This window comes from Pseudorca crassidens, chromosome 2 (genome assembly GCF_039906515.1).
Source record: "Pseudorca crassidens isolate mPseCra1 chromosome 2, mPseCra1.hap1, whole genome shotgun sequence".
Classification (NCBI taxonomy): Eukaryota; Metazoa; Chordata; class Mammalia; order Artiodactyla; family Delphinidae; genus Pseudorca; species Pseudorca crassidens.
Window position 1 is genome coordinate 44106462 of NC_090297.1, and position 21565 is coordinate 44128026.

The 21565-nt window shown below is 40.3% G+C and overlaps 1 protein-coding gene across 3 annotated transcripts in view; it reads left to right on the forward strand.

The window, feature by feature from the left end:
* Positions 1-21565, forward strand: part of SCP2 (sterol carrier protein 2) — a 164345-nt gene that overhangs the window by 109010 nt on the left and 33770 nt on the right. For all 3 annotated transcript variants that reach the window (XM_067726165.1, XM_067726166.1, XM_067726168.1), the window contains 2 exons: positions 40-193; positions 20274-20376. In XM_067726165.1, the coding sequence (XP_067582266.1) occupies positions 40-193; positions 20274-20376 (257 nt within the window). The remainder of the gene's footprint in view (positions 1-39; positions 194-20273; positions 20377-21565) is intronic.

The window sequence follows — 21565 nt, forward strand, 5'->3', positions numbered from 1 at the left end:
AACCAACGGAATCTGACTGTTCTGCGTTCGATTTGTTAGGTCTGGCTCAGTGCGCTGAACTCTGCTGGCAGCTGAGAGGGGAAGCCGGAAAAAGGCAAGTTCCTGGTGCAAAGGTTGCTCTGCAGCATAATTTAGGCCTCGGAGGAGCAGTAGTTGTCACGCTGTACAAGATGGGTTTTCCTGAAGCTGCCAGGTAAGTGACATTCTGGGTTTTGTCTGGCAATGAACCCTTCTGACTTTTCACAACTGATGACGTTATACAAGTAAAAAAAAGTCCTAATTTTATTGTGTTAGTGCTCAAAGAACAACTATTTCATTACCTTGCTTTAATAGCATGGTTTTAAAACTTTAAAACTGGCAATTAACTTTTAAACTTAACCATCTTTAGGAAAGTTTTGTTTAAAAAGAAGGCAGCATAGTCAAAGGAGAGTGCTGAACTAGAAGCCAGAGCTGGCTGGGCACTTGTCTCAGCCCTGCCAACTTGAGTAATTTTATTTCAGGCAAGTCATTTTTTGGTTTCCTTTCCCACAATTTGCTTTCTTCCCCTAGCGTCCCGGGCTTCTGAGGTTATTGGGAGAAAGTCATCAAATATGCTGATTGTATCTCCGCAGATTTCTGTTTCTGAATCCAGCTAAGCCCTCACTGCTGCTAGAATCCTTTCTATTTGTCTCCTGCTGATTTTCTTCCTGCCCTTGTCAAATGCCTGTGCTCCTAAGATTTCCAAGCACTTTCTTTTCAAGCCTTTTCAGGATCCCTCAACTTCCTTGCTCTTCTCTCAGAGAAATGCTCATCCTTTTTTCCCAGAGGAAAAAAGTCCCTTTTCCTTTCCAAGGCCCATCTTTCCTCTTTGCATGCTTTTGTTTCCAACCACTTTCTGTAACTTTGTTCCAAATATTAAGTATACCTTCTTTCGTTTGAATCTTTCCATTTTTACCTTTCTGTTGACTCCTTTCGCTCTGTCATCAAACATGTTCAGGTCTTCCATATTCTAAAACTCTGTTTTTCTCCTTACCTTAATTATTCTCTTTCATGATGAGCCTTTTATATTGAGCCACTTTTGTTTTTCTACTCTGAAATGTCTTTAGTTTCTGATCTCACCACTGAGGTCAGGTAAGGCCACCAATGACCTGATTATGATACATTCTTGATAATTTCTATCTTTATTCTCTTAACCCTGCTGTAGCTTTCAACACTAATTGGCTCCTTTTTCTCTCCTGAAGTTCTTGGTAATTATGTATTCATTTTTTCACACTTTTGGTTCCACAAAGGATATGTGAACACTTTTTTACAGAGTCCGTTATATTCTCATGTTTTGTAAACTCTTGAATCTCTTCTCTCTATCCTTTCTTCTTTCATGCCTGGAATATTAGTTCTGTGTGAAAATTCTAACTTCCAATTAAGGCCAATCTTAGGTACCATCTCCCTTTGAATATCCACAGCACTTTGTAACTTTTGGGTCCCTATCCAATTTTTGTTTAGTTGTAGAGTATCTACCTTGTTTTGTATCCTGTTTGTTATGTGAAATCCTTGAGATCTAAGACTTTGATTCTCCTAACCCCTCTGAGGATCTCTCTCAAAGTGAGTAAACGTTTATTGAATTGCATCAAATAAAAAGATGTTAAGACGTTGAATTTTAAGTTTCCTCCTAAATCTGATTCATTGGTTCTGTATCGTCCTCTGGTATTCCATGTAGTTCATATTCGGAGTTGAAAACCCTCAGTAAAAGCCAAACTATAAAGAGCTACCGGAGTCAGAATATTAGTATAGCTGTCTAATTTGCTCAGAATAGAAGATTATGCATGTAGGGCAATAAATTCTATTTTAAACATGGAATTCTCATAGTTATTTTTTTAATATCTTTATTGGAGTATAATTGCTTTACAATGGTGTGTTAGTTTCTGCTGTACAACAAAGTGAATCAGCTTTATGTATACATATATCCCCATGTCTCCTCCCTCTTGCATCTCCCTCCCACCCTCCCTATCCCACCCCTCTGGGGGGACACAAAGCACCGAGCTGATCTCCCTGTGCTATGCAGCTGCTTCCCATTAGCTGTCTGTTTTACATTTGGTAGTGTATATATGTCAGTGCTACTCTCTCACTTCATCCCACCTTATACTTCCCCTCCCCGTGTCCTCAAGTCCATTCTCTACGTCTCCATCTTTATTCCTGTCCTGCCCCTAGGTTCTTCAGAACCATTTTTGTTGTTTTTTCTTTAGATTCCATATACATGTATTAGCATATGTTATTTGTTTTTCTCTTTCTCACTTCACTCTGTATGACAGTCTCTAGGTCCATCCACCTCACTGCAAATAACTCAGTTTTGTTTCTTTTTATGGCTGAGTAATATTCCATTGTATATATGTGCCATATCTTTATCCATTCATCTGTCGATGGGCACTTAGGTTGTTTCCACGTCCTGGCTGTCGTAAATAGTGCTGCAGTGAACATTGTGGTGCATGACTCTTTGTGAAGTATGGTTTTCTCAGGGTGTGTGCCCAGTAGTGGGATTGCTGGGTCATATGGTAGTTCTATCTTTAGTTTTTTAAAGGAACCTCCATACTGTTCTCCACAGTGGCTGTATCAATTTACACTCCCACCAACAGTACAAGAGGGTTCCCTTTTCTCCACACCCTCTCCAGCATTTATTGTTTGTAGATTTTTTGATGATGGCCATTCTGACCAGCATGAAGTGATATTTAATTGTAGTTTTGATTTGCATTTCTCTAATGATTAGTGATGTTGAGCGTCCTTTCATGTGTTTGTTGGCAATCTGTATATCTTCTTTGGAGAAATGTCTATTTAGGTCTTCTGCCCATTTTTAGATTGGGTTATTTGTTTTTCTGATATTGAGCAGCATGAACTGCTTGTATATTTTGGAGATTAATCCTTTGTCAGTTGCTTCATTTGCAAATATTTTCTCCCATTCTGAGGATTGTCTTTTTGTCCTGTTTATAGTTTCCTTTGCTGTGCAAAAACTTTTAACTTTCATTAGGTCCCATTTGTTATTTTTGTTTTTCTTTCTAGGAGGTGGATCAAAACGGATCTTGCTGTGATTTATGTCACAGAGTGTTCTGCCTATGTTTTCCTCTAAGAGTTTGATGGTGTCTGGGCTTACATTTAGGTCTTTAATTCATTTTGAGTTTATTTTTGTGTATGGTGTTAGGGAGTGTTCTAATTTCAGTCTTTTACATGTAGCTGTCCAGTTTTCACAGCACCACTTATTGAAGAGGCTGTCTTTTCTCCATTGTATATTCTTGCCTCCTTTATCAAAGGTAAGGTGATCATATATGCGTCGGTAGATCTCTGAGCTTTCTATCCTGTTCCATTGATCTATATTTCTGTTTTTGTGCCAGTACCATACTGTCTTGATTACAGTAGCTTTGTAATATAGTCTGAAGTCAGGGAGCCTGATTCCTCCAGCTCCATTTTTCTTCCTTAAGATTGCTTTGGCTATTCGGGGTCTTTTGTGTCTCCATACAAATTGTGAAATTTTTTGTTCTAGTTCTGTGAAAAATGCCATTGGTAGTTTGATAGAGGTTGCACTGAATCTGTAGATTGCTTTGGGTAGTATAGTCATTTTCACAATGTTGATTCTTCCATCCAAGAACATGATATATCCCTCCATCTTTTTGTATCATCTTTAATTTCTTTAATTTCTTTCATCAGTGTCTTATAATTTTCTCCATACATGTCTTTTGTCTCCTCAGGTAGGTTTATTCCTAGGTATTTTATTCTTTTTGTTGCAATGGTAAATGGGAGTGTTTCTTTAATTTCTCTTTCAGATTTTTCATCATTAGTGTATAGGGATGCAAGAGATTTCTGTGCCTTAATTTTGTATCCTGCTACTCTACCAAATTCATTGATTAGCTTTAGTAGTTTTCTGGTAGCATGTTTAGGATTCTCTACGTATAGTATCATGTCATCTGCAAACAGTGACAGTTTTACTTCTTCTTTACTGACTAGGATTCCTTTTATTTCTTTTTCTTCTCTGATTGTTGTGGCTAAAACTTCCAAAACTGTGTTGAATAATAGTGGTGAGAGTGGGCAACCTTGTCTTGTTCCTGATCTTAGAGGGAATGGTTTCAGTTTTTCACCATTGAGAACAATGCTGGCTATGGGTTTGCTATATATGGCCTTTATTATGTTGAGGTAAATTCCCTCTATGCCTACTTTCTGGAGGGTTTTTATCTTAAATGGGTGTTGAATTTTGTCAAAAGCTTTTTCTGCATCTATTGAGATGATCATATGGTTTTTATCCTTCTGTTTGTTAATATGATGTATCACATTGATTGATTTGTGTATAGTGAAGAATCCTTTCATTCCTGGGATAAACCCCACTTGATCATGGTGTATGATCCTTTTAATGTGCTTTTGGATTCTGTTTGCTAGTATTTTGTTGTTGTTGTTCAGGATTTTTACATCTATGTTCATCAGTGATATTGGTCTGTAGTTTTCTTTTTGTGTGACATCTTTGTCTGGTTTTGGTATCAGACTGATGGTGGCCTCGTAGAATGAGTTTGGGAGTGTTCCTTCCTCTGCTATATTTTGGAAGAGTTTGAGAAGGATAGGTGTTAGCTCTTCTCTAAATGTTTGGTAGAATTTGCCTGTGAAGCCATCTGGTCCTGGACTTTTGTGTGTTGGAAGATTTTTTTTTTTTTTATGATACGCGGGCCTCTCACTGTTGTGGTCTCTCCCATTGCGGAGCACAGGCTCTGGACGCACAGGCTCTGCAGCCATGGCTCACGGGCCTAGTCGCTCTGCGGCATGTGGGATCTTCCCAGACCGGGGCATGAACCCGTGTCCCCTGCATCGTTAGGCAGACTCTCAACCACTGCGCCACCAGGGAAGCCCTTATTGGAAGATTTTTAATCATAGTTTCAGTTTTAGTGGTCATGATTGGTCTGTTTTTATTTTCTGTTTCTTCCTGGTTCAGTCTTGGAAGTTGTGCTTTTCTAAGAATTTGTCCGTTTCTTTCAGGTTGTCCATTTTTTTGGCGTATAGTTGCTTGTAGTAATCTCTCATGATCCTTTGCATTTCTGCAGTGTCAGTTGCTACTCCTCCTGCTTCATTTCTAATTTTATTGATTTGAGTCTTCTCCCTTTTTTTCTTGATGAGTCTGGCTAATGGTTTATCAATTTGGTTTATTTTCTCAAAGAACCAGTGTTTAGTTTTATTGATCTTTGCTATCGTTTCCTTCATTGCTTTTTCATTTATTTCTGATCTGATCTTTATGATTTCTTTTCTTCTGCTAACTTTGACAGTTTTTTGTTCCTCTTATCTCTGATTACTTTAGGTATAAGTTTAGGTTGTTTATTTGAAATGTTTCTTGCTTCTTGAGGTAGGATTGTATTGCTATAAACTTCCCTTTTAGAACTGCTTTTGCTGCATCCCGTAGGTTTTGAGTCATCGTGTTTTCGTTGTCATTTGTTTCTAGGTATTTTCTGATTTCCTCTTTGATTTCTTCAGTGATCTCTTGGTTATTTAGTAGTTTGTTGTTTAGCCTGTATGTGTTTGTATTTGTTACAGATTTTTCGTGTAATTGATATCTAGTCTCATAATGTTGTAGGCGGAAAAGATACTTGATAGGATTTCAATTTTCTTAAGTTTACCTAGGCTTGATTTGTGACCCAGGATATGACCTATCCTGGAGAATGTTCCATGAGCACTTGAGAAGCAAGTGTATTCTGTTGTTTTTGGATGGAATGTCCTGTAAATATCAATTAAGTCCATCTTGTTTAATGTGTCATTTAAAGTTTGTGTTTCGTTATTTATTTTCATTTTGGATGATCTCTCCATTGGTGAAAGAGGGGTGTTAAAGTCCCCTACTATGATTGTGTTACTGTCGATTTCCCCTTTTATGGCTGTTAGCATTTGCCTTATATATTGAGGTGCTCCTATGTTGTGTGCATAAATATTTACAATTGTTAATATCTTCTTGTATTGATCTCTTGATCATTATGTAGTGTCCTTCTTTGTCTCTTGTAATAGTCCTTATTTTAAAGTCTATTCTGTCTGATATGAGAATTGCTACACCAGCTTTCTTCTGAATTTCATTTGCATGGAATATCTTTTTCCATCCCTTCATTTTCAGTCTGTTTGTGTCCCTAGGTCTGAAGTGGGTCTCTTGTAGACAGCATATATATGGGTCTTGTTTTTGTATCCATTCAGCCAGTCTGTGTCTTTTGGTTGGAGGTTTTAATCCATTTACATTCAAGGTTATTATCGATATGTATGTTCCTGTTACCATTTTCTTAATTGTTTTGGGTTTGTTATTGTAGGTCTTTTCCTTCTCTTGTGTTTCCTGCCTAGAGAAGTTCCTTTAGTTTTTGTTGTAAAGCTGGTTTGGTGGTGCTGAATTCTCTTAGCTTTTCCTTGTTTGTAAATGTTTTAATTTCTCCGGCAAATCTGAATGAGATCCTTGCTGGGTAGAGTAATCTTGGTTGTAGGTTTTTCCCTTTCATCACTTATTTATATATGTCCTGCCACTCCCTTCTGGCTTGCAGAGTTTCTGCTGAAAGATCAGCTGTTAACCTTATGGGGATTCCCTTGTATGTTATTTGTTGCTTTTCCCTTGCTGCTTTTAATATTTTTCCTTTGTATTTAATTTTTGATAGTGTGATGAATATGTGTCTTGGCGTGTTTCTCCTTGGATTTATCCTTTACGGTACACTCTGTGCTTCCAGCACTTAATTGACTATTTCCTTTCCCATATAATGGAATTTTTTAACTGTAATCTCTTTAAATATTTTTTCAGTACTTTTTTTTCTCTTCTTCTTCTGGGACCCCTATAATTCGAATGTTGGTGCGTTTAATGTTGTCCCAGAGGTCTCTGAGACTGTCCTCGATTCTTTTCATTCTTTTTTCTTTATTCTACTCTGTGGTAGTTATTTCCACTCTTTTATCTTCCAGGGCACTTATCGGTTCTTCTACCTCAGTTATTCTGCTATTGATTCCTTCTAGAGAATTTTTAATTTCAATTATTATGTTGTTCACCATTGTTTGTTTGCTCTTTAGTTCTTCTAGGTCCTTGTAAAAGGTTTCTTGTATTTTCTCCATTCTATTTCCAAGATTTTGGATCATCTTTACTATCATTACTCTGAATTCTTTTTCAGGTAGGCTGCCTATTTCCTCCTCATTTGTTAGGTCTGGCGGGTTTTTACCTTGCTCCTTCGTCTGCTGTGTATTTCTCTGTCTTCTCATTTTGCTTATCTTACTGTGTTTGAGGTCTCCTTTTTGCAGGCTGCAGGTTCTTAGTTCCCGTTGTTTCTGGTGTCTGCCCCCAGTGGGTAAGGTTGGTTCAGTGGGTTCTGTAGGCTTCCTGGTGGAGGGGCCTGGTGTCTGTGTTCTGGTGGATGAAACTGGATCTTGTCTTTCTGTTGAGCAGGACTAAATCTGGTGGTGTGTTTTGGGGTGTTTGTGAACTTACTATGATTTTAGGCAGCCTGTGTGGTAATGGGTAGGGTTGTGTTCCTGTCTTGCTAGTTGTTTGGCATAGGGTGTCCAGCACTGTAGCTTGCTGGTTGTTGAGTGGAGCTGGGTCTTAGCGTTGAGACGGAACCTCTGTGAGAGCTTTCGCCATTTGATATTACATGGGGCCAGGAGGTCTCTGGTGGACCAATTGTCCTGAAATTGGCTGCCCCACCTCAGAGGCTCAGGCCTGACACCTGGCCAGAGCACCAAGACCCTGTCAGCCACTCACCTCAGAAGAAAAGGGAGGTAAAAATAGGAAAGAAAGAAAGAAAAAATAAATAAAATAAAGTTTTTTAAAAAAAACTATTAAAAATAAAAAAGTAATAAAAAAAAGAAAGAAGCGAACAACCAAAGCAAAAAACAAATCCACCAATGTTAACAAGTGCTAAAAAGTATACAGACCAAAACCAAAACAAAAAGTGGACAGACAGAATTCTGGGACAAATGGTAAAAGCAAAGCTATACAGACAAAATCACACAGAGAAGCATACACATACACCCTCACAAAAAGAGAAAAAGGAAAAAAAATATTAAAAAAAAAGGAAGAGGGCAACCAAATCAATAAACAAATCTACCAATGATAATAAGCTCTAAATACTAAAATAAACATAAAACCAGAAACAAATTAGATGCAGAAAGCAAACCCCAAGTCTACAGTTGCTCCCCAGGTCCACTGCCTCAATTTTGGGATGGTTCGTTGTCTGTTCAGGTATTCCACAGATGCAGGGTACATCAAGTTGATTGTGGAGATTTAATCTGCTGCTCCTGAGGCTGCATGGAAAGATTTCCCTTTGTCTTCTTTGTTCGCACAGCTCCTGGGGTTCAGCTTTGGATTTGGCCCTGCCTCTGCGTGTAGGTCGCCTGAGGACGCCTGTTCTTCGCCCAGACAGGACAGGGTTAAAGTAGCAGCTGATTAGGGGACTCTGGCTCACTCAGGCTGGGGGAGGGAGGGGTACGGAATGCGGGGCGAGCCTGTGGCGGCAGAGGCCAGCATGATGTTGCAACAGCCTGAGGTGCGCCGTGTGTTCTCCTGGGGAAGTTGTCCCTGGATCCCGGGACCCTGGCAGTGGCGGGCTGCACAGGCTCCTGGGAGGGGAGGTGTGGATAGTGACCTGTGCTTGCATACAGCCTTCTTGGTGGCTGCAGCAGCAGCCTTAGCATTTCGTGCCAGTCTCTGGTGTCCACACTGATAGCCGTGGCTCACACCTATCTCTGGAGCTCGTTTAGGCAGTGCTCTGAATTCCCTCTCCTCTGCGCACCCTGAAACAATGGTGTCTTGACTCTTAGGCAGTTCCAGACTTTTTCCTGGACTCCCTCCCGGCTAGCCGTGGCGCACTAGCCCCCTTCAGGCTGTGTTCACGCAGCCAGCCCCAGTCTTCTCCCTGGCGTTTGACCTCCGAAGCCGGAGCCTCAGCTCCCAGCCCCAACCCGTCCCAGCCGGTGAGCAGACAAGCCTCTCGGGCTGGTGAGTGCTGGTCAGCAGCTATCCTCTGTGTGGGAATCTCTCCGCTTTGCCCTCCGTACCCCTGTTGCTGCGCTCTCCTCTGTGGCTCCGAAGCTTCCCCCCTCCGCCACCCTCAGTCTCCGCCCACGAAGGGGTTTCCTAGTGTGTGGAAACCTTTCCTCCTTCACACCTCCCTCCCAGAGGTGCAGGTCCCGTCCCTGTTCTTTTGTGTCTGTTTTTCCTTTTTTTTTTTGCCCTACCCAGGTACGTGAGGAGTTTCTTGCCTTTTGGGAAGTCTGAGGTCTTCTGCCAGCATTAAGTAGGTGTTCTGTAGGAGTTGTTCCACATGTAGATGTATTTTTGATGTATTTGTGGGAAGGAAGGTGATCTCCATATCTTAGTCCTCTGCCATCTTGGAGGTCCCTCCTCATAGTTCTTTTATTTTCAGGAGACTAAATAATTGGGAGATAGAATTGTTCACGATAACTATAGTTGATATTTCTGGGAAGCCAGAAGAATGAACAAATCCAGATGATATATTAATGACTGAAAGAAATTGGCTTCAAGTATTGAAGATATTTTTGATAGTTTTAGTGATAGAACATATCCCACTTCAAAGGCCAAAGTTGTGAAAATAATTCTAACTCTGATGATGCAGATATAGTTTTAAAATGAGGATTTGTTTTAAACAAAGTAATTTTAAGGTACTGATTGCACATGATCTGATTTCCTTAGTTTCTCGTTTAGCTAACTTTGATGGAGCAGCTGCTATATGCTTAGGCCCCTAAGTATGGTCCTCTGAGTAGATGCGGAAGGCAGACATACCTTTTTCAAAATGCTATAGAAGCCCAGAGGAAGAAATTAGTATGAAGGACCTAAATTTGAACTGGGATGACTAGGATTGCCCAGCAAAAGTGTAGAGGAAGGGCATCCCAGGTCTGTACATAGGTACGCAATTTGAAAATATAAGAGTGGTTGTCCTGTGTGGGTAGAGGGTGGATTATTTTGTTGTGCCTGGGTAGAGGGGCAGAGTCAGTAATACATAGGTGACAGGAGTTGCAGCTGTAACAGTAGATTGGATCAAGGTTTTGAAATGCTTCCAATGTTATGCTGAGGAGTTTGAAATTTATCCTACAGAATATGAGTTTTAGCAAAAGATTATGTGATTATATCGCACTTTACTTTAGGTAGATCAGTCTGGTATTACTTTGAGTTGAGTGGTGGAGGGACCAGAGGCCAGGAATCCTTAGGAAGCAGTTGCAGTAGTGTGGATAAGAAATGTTTAGTGCTGCAACAGGGACCATGAAAATGAAGAGGAGCGGTCTTATTTAAGAACTGTGACCAATTGCATTTAATTTACAGTTAAACTTTCCTTTAGACCACTTTTGAATATAAGTATTGACTCTGTATTATAACATCCTATTCATTTTATGTAAGACACAGATTGAGGATAGATTTGCATTTTGTATTCTGTTAAGTGAAACCTGTTTTTAAACCCAACTTTGTTTTGTTTTTTTTTTTTTTTTTTTTTTTTTTCTGTACGCGGGCCTCTCACTGTTGTGGCCTCCCCCGTTGTGGAGCACAGGCTCCGGACGCGCAGGCTCAGCGGCCATGGCTCACGGGCCCAGCCGCTCCGCGGCATGTGGGATCCTCCCAGACCGGGGCACGAACCCGTGTACCCTGCATCGGCAGGCGGACTCTCAACCACTGCACCACCAGGGAAGCCCTGCTTGTTTTTTCTATTTTTAATTAAGGTATAAAAATTTACATACAGTGAAAGTCCACCTGTTTAGTGCATAGTTCTGAAAGTTTTGACAAACATGTACAGTCAAGTAACTACCACCATAATCAAGATACAGAACAATTGCATCACCCACCAGAATTCTTTGTTCACCTTTGTAGTCGACCCTTCCCCCTGTCCTCCATTCCTTGGCAACCACTATCTGTTTTCTGCCCCTTTCCAGAATATCATGTGAATAGAATCAAAAAGCCTTTGAGTCTGGCTTCTTTCACTTAGCAGAATGCATTTGAGATTCATTCATGTTTTGTGTGTGAGTAATCTGTTCCTTTTTATTGCTTAGTGGTATTCGTTTGTATGGATGTACCACAGCTTATCCATTCCCTGGTTGAGGCATATTTGGATCACTCCAGTTTTTCTTTTTTAATGGAAAATTGTCTAAGTTAGCTTGAAAGTTTAAGTCAACAGGTGAAAACCCTAAGTGATATAAGAAGTTAAAAGAAGTAAAAGTTGTACCCATGTATGTGTGCTCATAAACAAGGACTAGAGGAAGCAATGTGGAAAAAATGAATATAGGAAACTTGTTGGTAGTGGTGAGATTGTAGGTGATTAGCCTTTTCATTTTCTAAATTTTGTATTTTAATTAGAAACCTTGATTTTGACATAAAAATTACAGGAATAGTACAAGGAACTCCTATATACCTTGTACTCAGATTGTTTATATTTTGCCTCATTTGCTTCATCATTTTTCTACATGCATATATACATATATGCATATATATATATATATATATATGCATGTGTTTTCTGAAATGTTTGAAAGTTGGAGACATTATGCTCTTTTACCCTTATATATTTTAGTATGCATTTCTAAAGACTAGAATATTCTATTACTCAACCACAGTATAGCTATCAAAATCAGGAAATTTAACACTGATAAAACGCTATTACCTACAGGGGCCCCAGGTTCCAATCTCTGGTCGGGGAACTAGATCCCACATGCATGCCACGACTAAGAATCTGCGTGCTGCAACTAAGAAGTCTGCATGCCACAACTAAGAAGTCTGCATGCCACAACTAAGAAGTCCACATGCCACAACTAAGAGCCCGCATGCGGCAACTAATGATCCCACATGCCACAACTAAGCCCCGGCGCAGCCTAAATAAATAAATATTAAAAAATAAGTAAATTTTAAAAAATGCTATTACCTAATCCAAAGAAGGTATTCACAGTTTGACAATTATCCCAATAATATCTCTTTAAAAGATACTATAAGCTTTAGTCTTTCTCCTTGTCCAGGATCCAATTTAGGATCCTGAGTTCATTTAGCTGTCATGTCTCTTTAGTTTCCTTTAATCTGAAACAATCCCTCAGCCTTTCTTATTTCTTGACTTTGACTTTTTTGGAGAGTATAAGTAGATTCTTTAAGAATGGAATGTCCCTCAGTTTGCATTTGTCACATGTTTCCTCGTAATTAGGTTCAGGTTACACATTTTTTGCAGGAATACCACTGAAGTGATGATGTATACGTAATGCACCATGACTGGAAGCACATGATGTGCATTATCCTATATTGGTGATGTTTAGCTTTGATTTCTTGACTAAGGTGGTATCTACCATGTTTTCCTCTGAAAGAGTTACTGTTTTTCCTTTGTACTTAATAGGTAATTTGTGGTGAGATGTTTTGCGATTATGTAAATATCCTGTTCCTCATCCAACTTTTACCCATTACTCATTCATCTTAGCATCCACTGATGATATTTTTCTAACTTCATCATACCTTATATTTATTAAGTGGTATTCTGCTGTAAGGGAGATTCTCTTCTCCCCCATTAAAAAATTTGTTCATATTCATCTATGTCGATAAATATATCGGTATGAACTCATGAATTCATATTTTATTCAGTGGGTTAAAATTCATTAGTATCATTTATTTTGACACTCAAAATGTCCCTGCTTTAGCCAGCAGAAGCCCCTTCTAGCTGACTTGTACTGTCTTGTGATTCTATTTATTACTTGCTTGCTTTCTAGCTCAAGAAGGTATTCCAGGCTTATCCTGTATTTTCCCTGCCCCAGCCCTAAGATCAACCATTTCTTCAGAGAGCCCTAGTTCCTTTTAGTGGAGAATGGTATTTAGAAACCACAGTGTGGCTGCTGGCTGAGTGCTTGTTGTTATTACCTCCAGGACTTCTCAGGGGACACAGTGGACACACACACAACACCACACACACACACACACGATTTTAGTTTCATTTATTTTTTAAAATATTTATTTATTTTTGTCTGCGTTGGGTCTTTGTTGCAGTGTACAGGCTTCTCACTGCGATGGCTTCTCTTGTTGAGGAGCACAGGTTCTAGGTGCGCAGGCTTCGGTAGTTGTGGCACGCGGGCTCAGTAGTTGTGGCTCACGGACTCTAGAGTGCAGGTTCAGTAGTTGTGGCGCATGGGCTTAGTTGCTGTGCGGCATGTGGGATCTTCCTGAACCAGGGGTCGAACCCGTGTCCCCTACGTTGGCAGGTGGATTCCTAACCACTGTGCCACCAGGGAAGTCCCTTAGTTTCATTTAAAAAGAGATATTTAAGAACACATGCAAAAATCTTATCTGATTTTTATCTTTCAACATACTAATGTAGCCACCAATTAATTAGCAGTTAGAATGAAGAAATTATAAAACTACTGAAATGCCATCTGTATGCGACATCTTTTTTAATTTTTTTATAGGCTGGAATTATCAGAGAGGCAGTGTTGATCAGTGGAAAGAACACCCCATCAACTTTTCCGTCACACTGCTTGCTTAGGACATGTTCACCTTTCCCTCAGTTAGAAAAGAGTGAAAATATCTACTTCAGGGATTAGAAAACTAACAAAAAGTACCTGCCACTCATTCAGTTGCTCAATAAACTGTTGATTTCTGATTTATCTAGCTATTTTCCTTTTTTCTTTCCTATTTCTGTAGTTCACGTCACTGGTTAAACTGTTGAAAATGGTTTTATATATTAAATTATAAATGTCACCTAGAAGTTTGGAAAAGATGAACTTTGATTTTTAGTTCAGAGTGAGGCATATATCCAACCTGTTGAAGTCCACAGTTTGGCTTTCTGGGCTGGATTTCTGTCTGTGATGGGGCCGTGTGCCCGTTCAGAGGTCAAGGGGAGTTGCTGATTGCAAATGAACCCTATTCTTTTGTCCTGTGTGTGTCGCACAACCATTTCTAATTTGAACAGACTAATTACTGGTAAAACTGGTAAAATGTTAGATTTAGGGATGGAAATTTGATTAAAATGTAGGATCCTGTATTCTTCCTAAACAGTACAAACAGCAGCGGCCACTTTAAAAATGTTGTGTTTTTTTTTTTTTTTTTTTTTTTTTTGCGGTACGCGGGCCTCTCACTGCTGTGGCCTCTCCAGTTGTGGAGCACAGGCTCTGGACGCGCAGGCTCAGCGGCCATGGCTCACGGGCCCAGCCGCTCCGCGGCATGTGGGATCTTCCCGGACCGGGGCACGAACCCATGTCCCCTGCCTCAGCAGGCGGACTCTCAACCACTGCGCCACCAGGGAAGCCCTAAAAATGATTTTTAACAGCTTTTTTGGGGATATAATTTACATGCCACAAATTCACTATTTTAAGTGTACGTTCAGTGGTTTTTTAGTATATCACAGAGTTGTGCCATCATCATCACAATCGATTTTAGAACATTTTCAACACCCCTGAAAGAAACCATGTACCCGTTAGCAGTCATTCCCCAGTCCTACTTCTTGCAGGCTCTGACAACCACAGTCTACTTTCTGTCTCTAAGGATTTGCCTATTCTGGACATTTCATATAAATGAAATCATACAATATGTGGCCTTTTGTGACTGCTGCTTTCATTTAGCATAATGTTTTCAAGGTTCATCCATGTTATAAAAATGAATGTAGTACTTCATTCCTTTTTATGGCTGAATAAAATTCCATTATAAGGGTTCTGATTTCTTCACATCCTCATTAACACTTGTTATTGTCGGCTTTTTTTTTTTTTTCTCGCGGTATGTGGGCCTCTCACTGTTGTGGCCTCTCCCATTGCGGAGCACAGGCTCCGGACGCGCAGGCTCAGCGGCCATGGCTCACGGGCCCAGCCGCTCTGCGTCATGTGGGATCTTCCCGGACCGGGGCATGAACCCGTGTCCCCTGCATCGGCAGGCGGACTCTCAACCACTGCGCCACCAGGGAAGCCCCTGAGCATCTTTTCATGTGCTTATTGGCCATTTGTATATCTTAGGAGAAATATCTATTCAGATATTTTGGCCATTTTAAAATTGGGTTGTCTTTTTATTATTGAGTTGTAATAGTTCTTTAACAACCACTTTTTGAGGGCCTAGTATGAGCACCAAGACCATGCTAGGTGCTTCCTCTTCACTGCTTTGTTTAATCCTCATAGAAATCCACATGGTAAGTTTTGTACCTTGTTTATAGATGAGGAGATTGATGATCAGAGTTAAAACAATGTATCTAAAGAGAGTCTTAAGTGGTAGCGGTCAAGACTCTAACCTTCATATATCTGAGTTCAAAGTTCCTGTTTTGTTGGCTACTCTGTGCTTCTGATCTTTTTTTTTTTTTTTTTGTGGTACGCGGGCCTCTCACTGCCGCGGCCTCTCCTGTTGTGGAGCACAGGCTCCGGACGCACAGGCTCAGCGGCCATGGCTCACAGGCCTAGCCACTCTGCGGCATGTGGGATCTTCCCGGACCGGGGCACGAACCCGTGTCCCCTGCATCGGCAGGCGGACAATCAACCACTGCGCCACCAGGGAAGCCCCTGTGCTTCTGATCTTTGACATTGTTGAAACAGTGCCTGTGTTCTAGACCTTGGAATGAAAATTTCAGGAAGCATAGAGGGAATTCATACACTAAATAGTTAATCTTCAGAGTCCCTTCCAACATTTTATATACTAGATTTATTCCAGAAAACTTATGTATAAACCAAGGTAAAAAAAATAAAAATAATCAGACTTTAGTTTCTGCTAAAAGAACTTCGAATATAAAGAAATCATGAGTTTGTTATAAAGCAGAAACTAACATACCATTGTAAAGCAATTATACCCCAATAAAGATGTTAAAAAAAAAAAAAAAGAAAGAAGAATATGATTTGGGTGGGCAAAAAAGCTTTTACTAAAATTTCAAATCTATCTCAAAAAAAAAAAAAAGAAATCATGAGGTGCATCCTTTTGTAATATGAGTAAGTTATTTTCTGAGTTTGTGTAAGTTATATTCAGCTTCCCTAGAGCAGGGCACATATCAAATAAATTGTAAGATATGAGGGATTTTCAGAAAATATTGATATAACTTTATAAATTTTTTCCCTAATCTGGATGAAAAGTTGGTTAATCATTAACTGAGTGAACTTTTCAACAGAAGCAAAATAAACATCTGTGACCTGTCAGAACTTGTCTGAACTCTGCCCCATAAAGTATCAAGATACTTTGTATGTACGCTGAGAAGTGTCAGTTATTATTTTATCACATACAGTTAGGAAGTGTCAAGCTTGGAGAGGGCACAGTGATGTTTATGATTAAAGGCTGAAAAGTTGGACTATTAATGAAATGAAACTGGCTTGTGGAGGACTAGTTGTAGCCACTTGATTTTAGGCCACTCATTCAGACTTTTGACTGAGAAAATGGTGTACCATAGATAATTCTGCTCTAAATGGAACAGGAAAAAATTAGAATTTAGCTAAGAGAGAATTCAGTGTAATTCAGTTCTATTCAGTCACTATTTACTGAATACCTATTGTGTGTCAGGAACTGGGGATATAAATAAAGATTATTTTTTTCAAAAGCTGTGGTATCTGCTCTTGAGAAGCTGACATTTACTAGGGTTTCACGGAAAGGGAGTTTCCTGGCCTGGATCTTGAAGGGTAAAATAGAATTTGCTAAGACGGAGGTATTCCAGACACAGGGAGCAGCAAGGGCAAAGGCATGGAAGTATGAAGTAGCATGCCATGCTCTGAGAATTGCATGTATTTCAGCATGGTGAGAGCTTACTTCCATTCCTTGTTGTGATATTAATATGATTTCTCTAGTAGGTTCACTTTTCAACCTCTTAGACTTTCCATACCCTCCTTTCACCCTCATTTTCAGCTGATTACTTTTGCCTTGTATGTTGTTGAAAAAACAGAAGTCATTAGACCCAAACTCCCTTATCTTCCATCCCAAGACTTATAGACCTATCTAGCATTCTACCCTTCTGATCCTCTTCTTCCCTTGAGTCTCCTCCTCTTCCTTCATAGGTCACTAGATCTCATCCCCCTTCACCTTCTCAAGACTTCTGTCTCTTTTCCCCTGGTTCATTACCATCATCAAGCAAACATGCTCTAATATGTTAATCTTAAAACAAAAACAAACTTTCCTTAATACCACCCTCCCCTCCAGAGACCACTCCATTTCCCCTGAAAGTAATGTCTCAAAAGAGACACACTGTTTCTATTTCCCTCTCCTATTCACTCTTTAATTTACTGTAATCTCTACTGACTTCTGCCTTCCAACACTTGCTTAATATTGCTTTTGCCCAAGTCAGCTGAACTCTTCATGTTGCCAGTCCAGTGGGTATTTGACCTTTGGCAGCATTTGACATAGTTTCCTCCCTCCCTCCCTCCCTCCCTCCCTCCCTCCCAGATTCTTTCTCCCCTCTTGGCTTCTATGACATTATGTTCTTCTAGTTTTCCTCTTGCATCCCTGGCTACTGCTTCCTCTTCCCTCCCAGACTTCTAAATAATTGAGATCCACAGGGTATTGTCCTAGGCTTACTTCTTTCTCTAGAATTCCCTCAAGGTGAGCTTGTCTGTTCCCATGGATTTAAATACTTTCATTATGCTAATGATTATCCGACTTTATCTCCAGCCTAGACTGCTTCTGAGCTCCAGACTGTCATATCCAACTGCCTTCTTATCTCACAAAGGTCCCATACTGACTGTGCCTGAGATGGGACTTTGATCCCCTTTACTCTCACTGCATTCTTCCTTTTGTCAATAAATGGCACTGTCATCCCTCCAGTTATTCAGGCCAAACACCTAAATCATCCTTGCTCTTTCCCCTCCCCCTTAGATCTCTCTCGTGCCCAGCAGCAAGGCTTATGGATTCAATGTTTAAAATATATTTTGAATCCACTTCCTTCTCTCCATCTCCGCTGGCAGACTGCCTCCACTTCCTATTTGGACCACTCCAGCAGCCTCGTAACCCTCTCCCCACCTAAGTTCTTGCATCCCAACCCCACCAATTCATTGTCTGCACAGTTGTAAGAATAATCACAAATCAAACTATTTCACTTCCCTGTTTAATCATTTCAGTGGTTTCCCAAAATCCCTTCTTTGGCCTGGATGGTCTGGTCCCTGCCCAGTTCCCCAATTTCATTTTGTGTCATTTTGCCCCCACTTACTGTACTCTAGTGACTGGTCCTCTTTTACTTTCTTTTAACATGCTAAACTCTTTTCTCTCTCAGGATCTTTGCAAGTTTCCTCTTTGAATGTCTAGCTCCTTTTCTTCCTTTAATTGGGTCTTAGCTTAAATTCACTTGCTCAGAGACATCATTCCTTGACTGCCTTAACCTCGGTTCCTCTTTTTGTCTGCTTCCTAATACTTGTAATTATTTTGTCTGTTTTCTTCTTTTTTTCCTGGAAAAATATAGATTCAGTGAGGACTGGGACTGGGTCTGACTTGTTCGCCATTGTACTCCCAGTACCTCGAACAATGCTTGGCCTGTAGCAGGCAGTCGTTAAATATTTATGAAATGATAGAAAGAAGGAAAGGGAAGGGAAGGGAAAGGAGAAATGGGTGGGGTGGGTGGGGAGAAAGAGAAGGAAGGAGAGGAGGTAGAGAAAGAAGGAAAGAAATGCTTTGCTTACTGAGCAGCTGCTACGCTCTTGACTCCTTCAAGTATATCCTTCCGATGTTTGTTGTTCCAGTCCTGGCCTCAGCCACCGCCAGGATGCTTGTGGTATTTCAGAGGAATTACTTAAAATCCTAAAGTGCCCTCATCTTCTTCAGACCTTTCAGTTTCTCTCAGCATCTAATGCTTGAGGCTCTGCAGCCTGTAATAGTCGTGGCTGTCATTTTTTACCATGGGCCAGGATCTCTGCTAGGTACCTTCCACACGGGATTCCACTTAATTCTGCAAAGTCACCGGCACCCTCCACCTTCTTCCCTGCCTCCCTACCAGAGGTTGCACAGAGATGAAGTAGCTTGCTCAGAATCGCATAGCTAGTGAGTGGAGGAAGCCTTGAGATTCTAACCCAGGCTTTTGTAGCTATAGGGACTATGTTCTTTCTGCCACATCAGGCCATTTATCTATAGTTGTTCCCCAAGTATCAAGCAACCAATAGACGGATGTTAGTAAATTCATATCTTGTGTCATAGCTAAAAAATAAGTCTCGAGTCCAACCTCTGCTTACTCCCCACTTCATTATACCCTGTTTAATCACCATCGTCTCTTGCCTGGACTACTGCAGTAGCCTCTTAATTGGTCTCCCTGCCTCCTCACTTGCCCTCTTATAGTCCATTTTCCAGCTAGCAGCCAGATTTATTTTTTAAAACATGTAAATGGATTGTGCTACTCTCCAGCTTATACCCTGCAGTTCTCAAGTTACTTAAAATAAAATCCAAACTCTTAACTGTGACCTGTAAAGCCCCTTGTTATCTTGCCCTGCATGTTTCTGTGACCTTAGATCCTTCTCCTCTGCTCTGCTCCAGCCATACCAGCCTTCTTATAGTTCCTTTAACTGCTAAGCTAGTTTCTACATCAAGTTCTTTGTACTGGAAGTATAGAGCTGACTTCTCCACCTAAATCTTTACATGGCTGGCTCATTTACATAATTTAATACCTAATTTAAATATCACCTCCTCAGAGAGGCCTGTCTGACTAGGCTATCTAAAATAGACCACCTGGGGTCTAAAGAAGCCGCCTTACAATGCAGGGGACACCGGTTCGATCCGTGATCAGGGAACTAAGATCCCACATGCCTGCGGGGCAACTAAGCCTGCGCCACAACTACTGAGCTCGTGTGCCTCAACTAGAGAGCCCGTGTGCTACAAACTGCAGAGCCCACATGCTCTGGAACCCACATGCCATAACTACAGAGCCTGTGTGCCACAAGTAGAGAGATAACCCGCATGCCGCAACAAAAGAGCCCGCACGCCTCAAAGAAGACCCCGCGTGCTGCAGCTAAGACCCGACGCAGACAAAAGTAAATTAAATAAATAATAAAATAAATCTTTAAAAAATAAATAAAATAGACCAACACACATAAATATACTTTCTTTATATCTCCTTAATCTGCCTTATTTTCTTCATAGTAACTATATTCTTTATTTTTTGCATGTTCATTGTCTCCCCCAGTGGCTTAGAAGCTTCATGAGGGTAGGTTCGTTGGTTTAGTATATTTTCAAGGACAAGGCCTACCATCTAGTGAGCACGCAATATTTGTTGAAAAATGGGAAGAAAAGCTTAATTGTTTTATTGGCTTAATAACAGTTTCTTTTGGGTAAAAGGCACAGCATCTCTGTTAGGGTTTTTGAAAATTACTACTGTATAAATGTTGAAAAACCTAGTACCTATATGACTCCATGGATTGAAATCGATTCTTTCCCCCAGTTCTTTTAGAACTCATCAAATTGAGGCTGCTCCAACCAGCTCTGCAGTTGATGGATTTAAGGCAAGTCTTGTCTTTAAGGAGATTGAAAAGAAGCTTGAAGAGGTAAGATTTATGTAAAATATTGGGATATTTCTTACGGAAAAACCCGAACGAACTTTTTGGTCAACCCAATACTACCAGGAGGACCCTGGGGCTAGAGGAAGCAGATATAGATTTCACGTGTTGCCATGAGTGGTACCAGTTGAAAATTTATATCGTACTGTCAAGTATTGAGTGTATTTTATATTTCTTAGTGTCTACTATGGCTTCCTTGTAATTTTGGTAAGAGTGCATGTCAGAGATGAATAAATCTCCAGATTTGAGTGATGTAAAGGGATTCTAATTTATTTTGGTATAATTTCCTTCTGAATTACGAAGATCTTACTTAGAACCATTCGAAAGAATAATATTTAAAGGAGCCTTAAAGGTACCTAATATCAAAACTCCTTTTAAAAAGAAATCTTTTGTGCTTGAGTTTTTCACAGTTTTAAAATTTGTTTTTCTTGTTGTAAAAATGATCTAATTAAAAGGATTATACAGAAGCATATAAAGAAGAAAAATTTTGGGCTTCCCTGGTGGCGCAGTGGTTGAGAGTCCGCCTGCCGATGCAGGGAACACGGGTTCATGCCCCGGTCCGGGAAGATCCCACATGCCGCGGAGCAGCTGGGCCCGTGAGCCATGGCCGCTGAGCCTGCGCGTCCGGAGCCTGTGCTCCGCAACGGGAGAGGCCACAACAGTGAGAGGCCCGCATACTGAAAAAAAAAAAAGAAGAAGAAAAATTTTAAATCTCCTGAAATGCCATTACTAAGAGTTCACTAAACTGTTAACAGTGGTTGACATTCTTTGAGACATCTCTGTGTGTATTAACATACAGTTTTACATAACGAGGATCATACAATGCATGTTGAGTTTTTAAATTTATATTATATATGCAACTATGTTTATGTACAGTACTTAGTTCTTTAAAAGAATTTTTTATACAGCAGGTTCTTATTAGTTATCCATTTTATACATATGAGTGTATATATGTCAATTGCAATCTCCCAATTCATCCCACCGCCACCAACCCCCATCCCCACTTGCCCCCCTTGGTGTCCATATGTTTGTTCTCTACATCTCTGTCTCTATTTCTGCCTTGCAAACCGGTTCATCTGTACCATTTTTCGAGAATCCACATATATGCATTAATATACGATATTTGTTTTTCTCTTTCTGACTTACTTCACTCTGTATGACCGTCTCTAGGTCCATC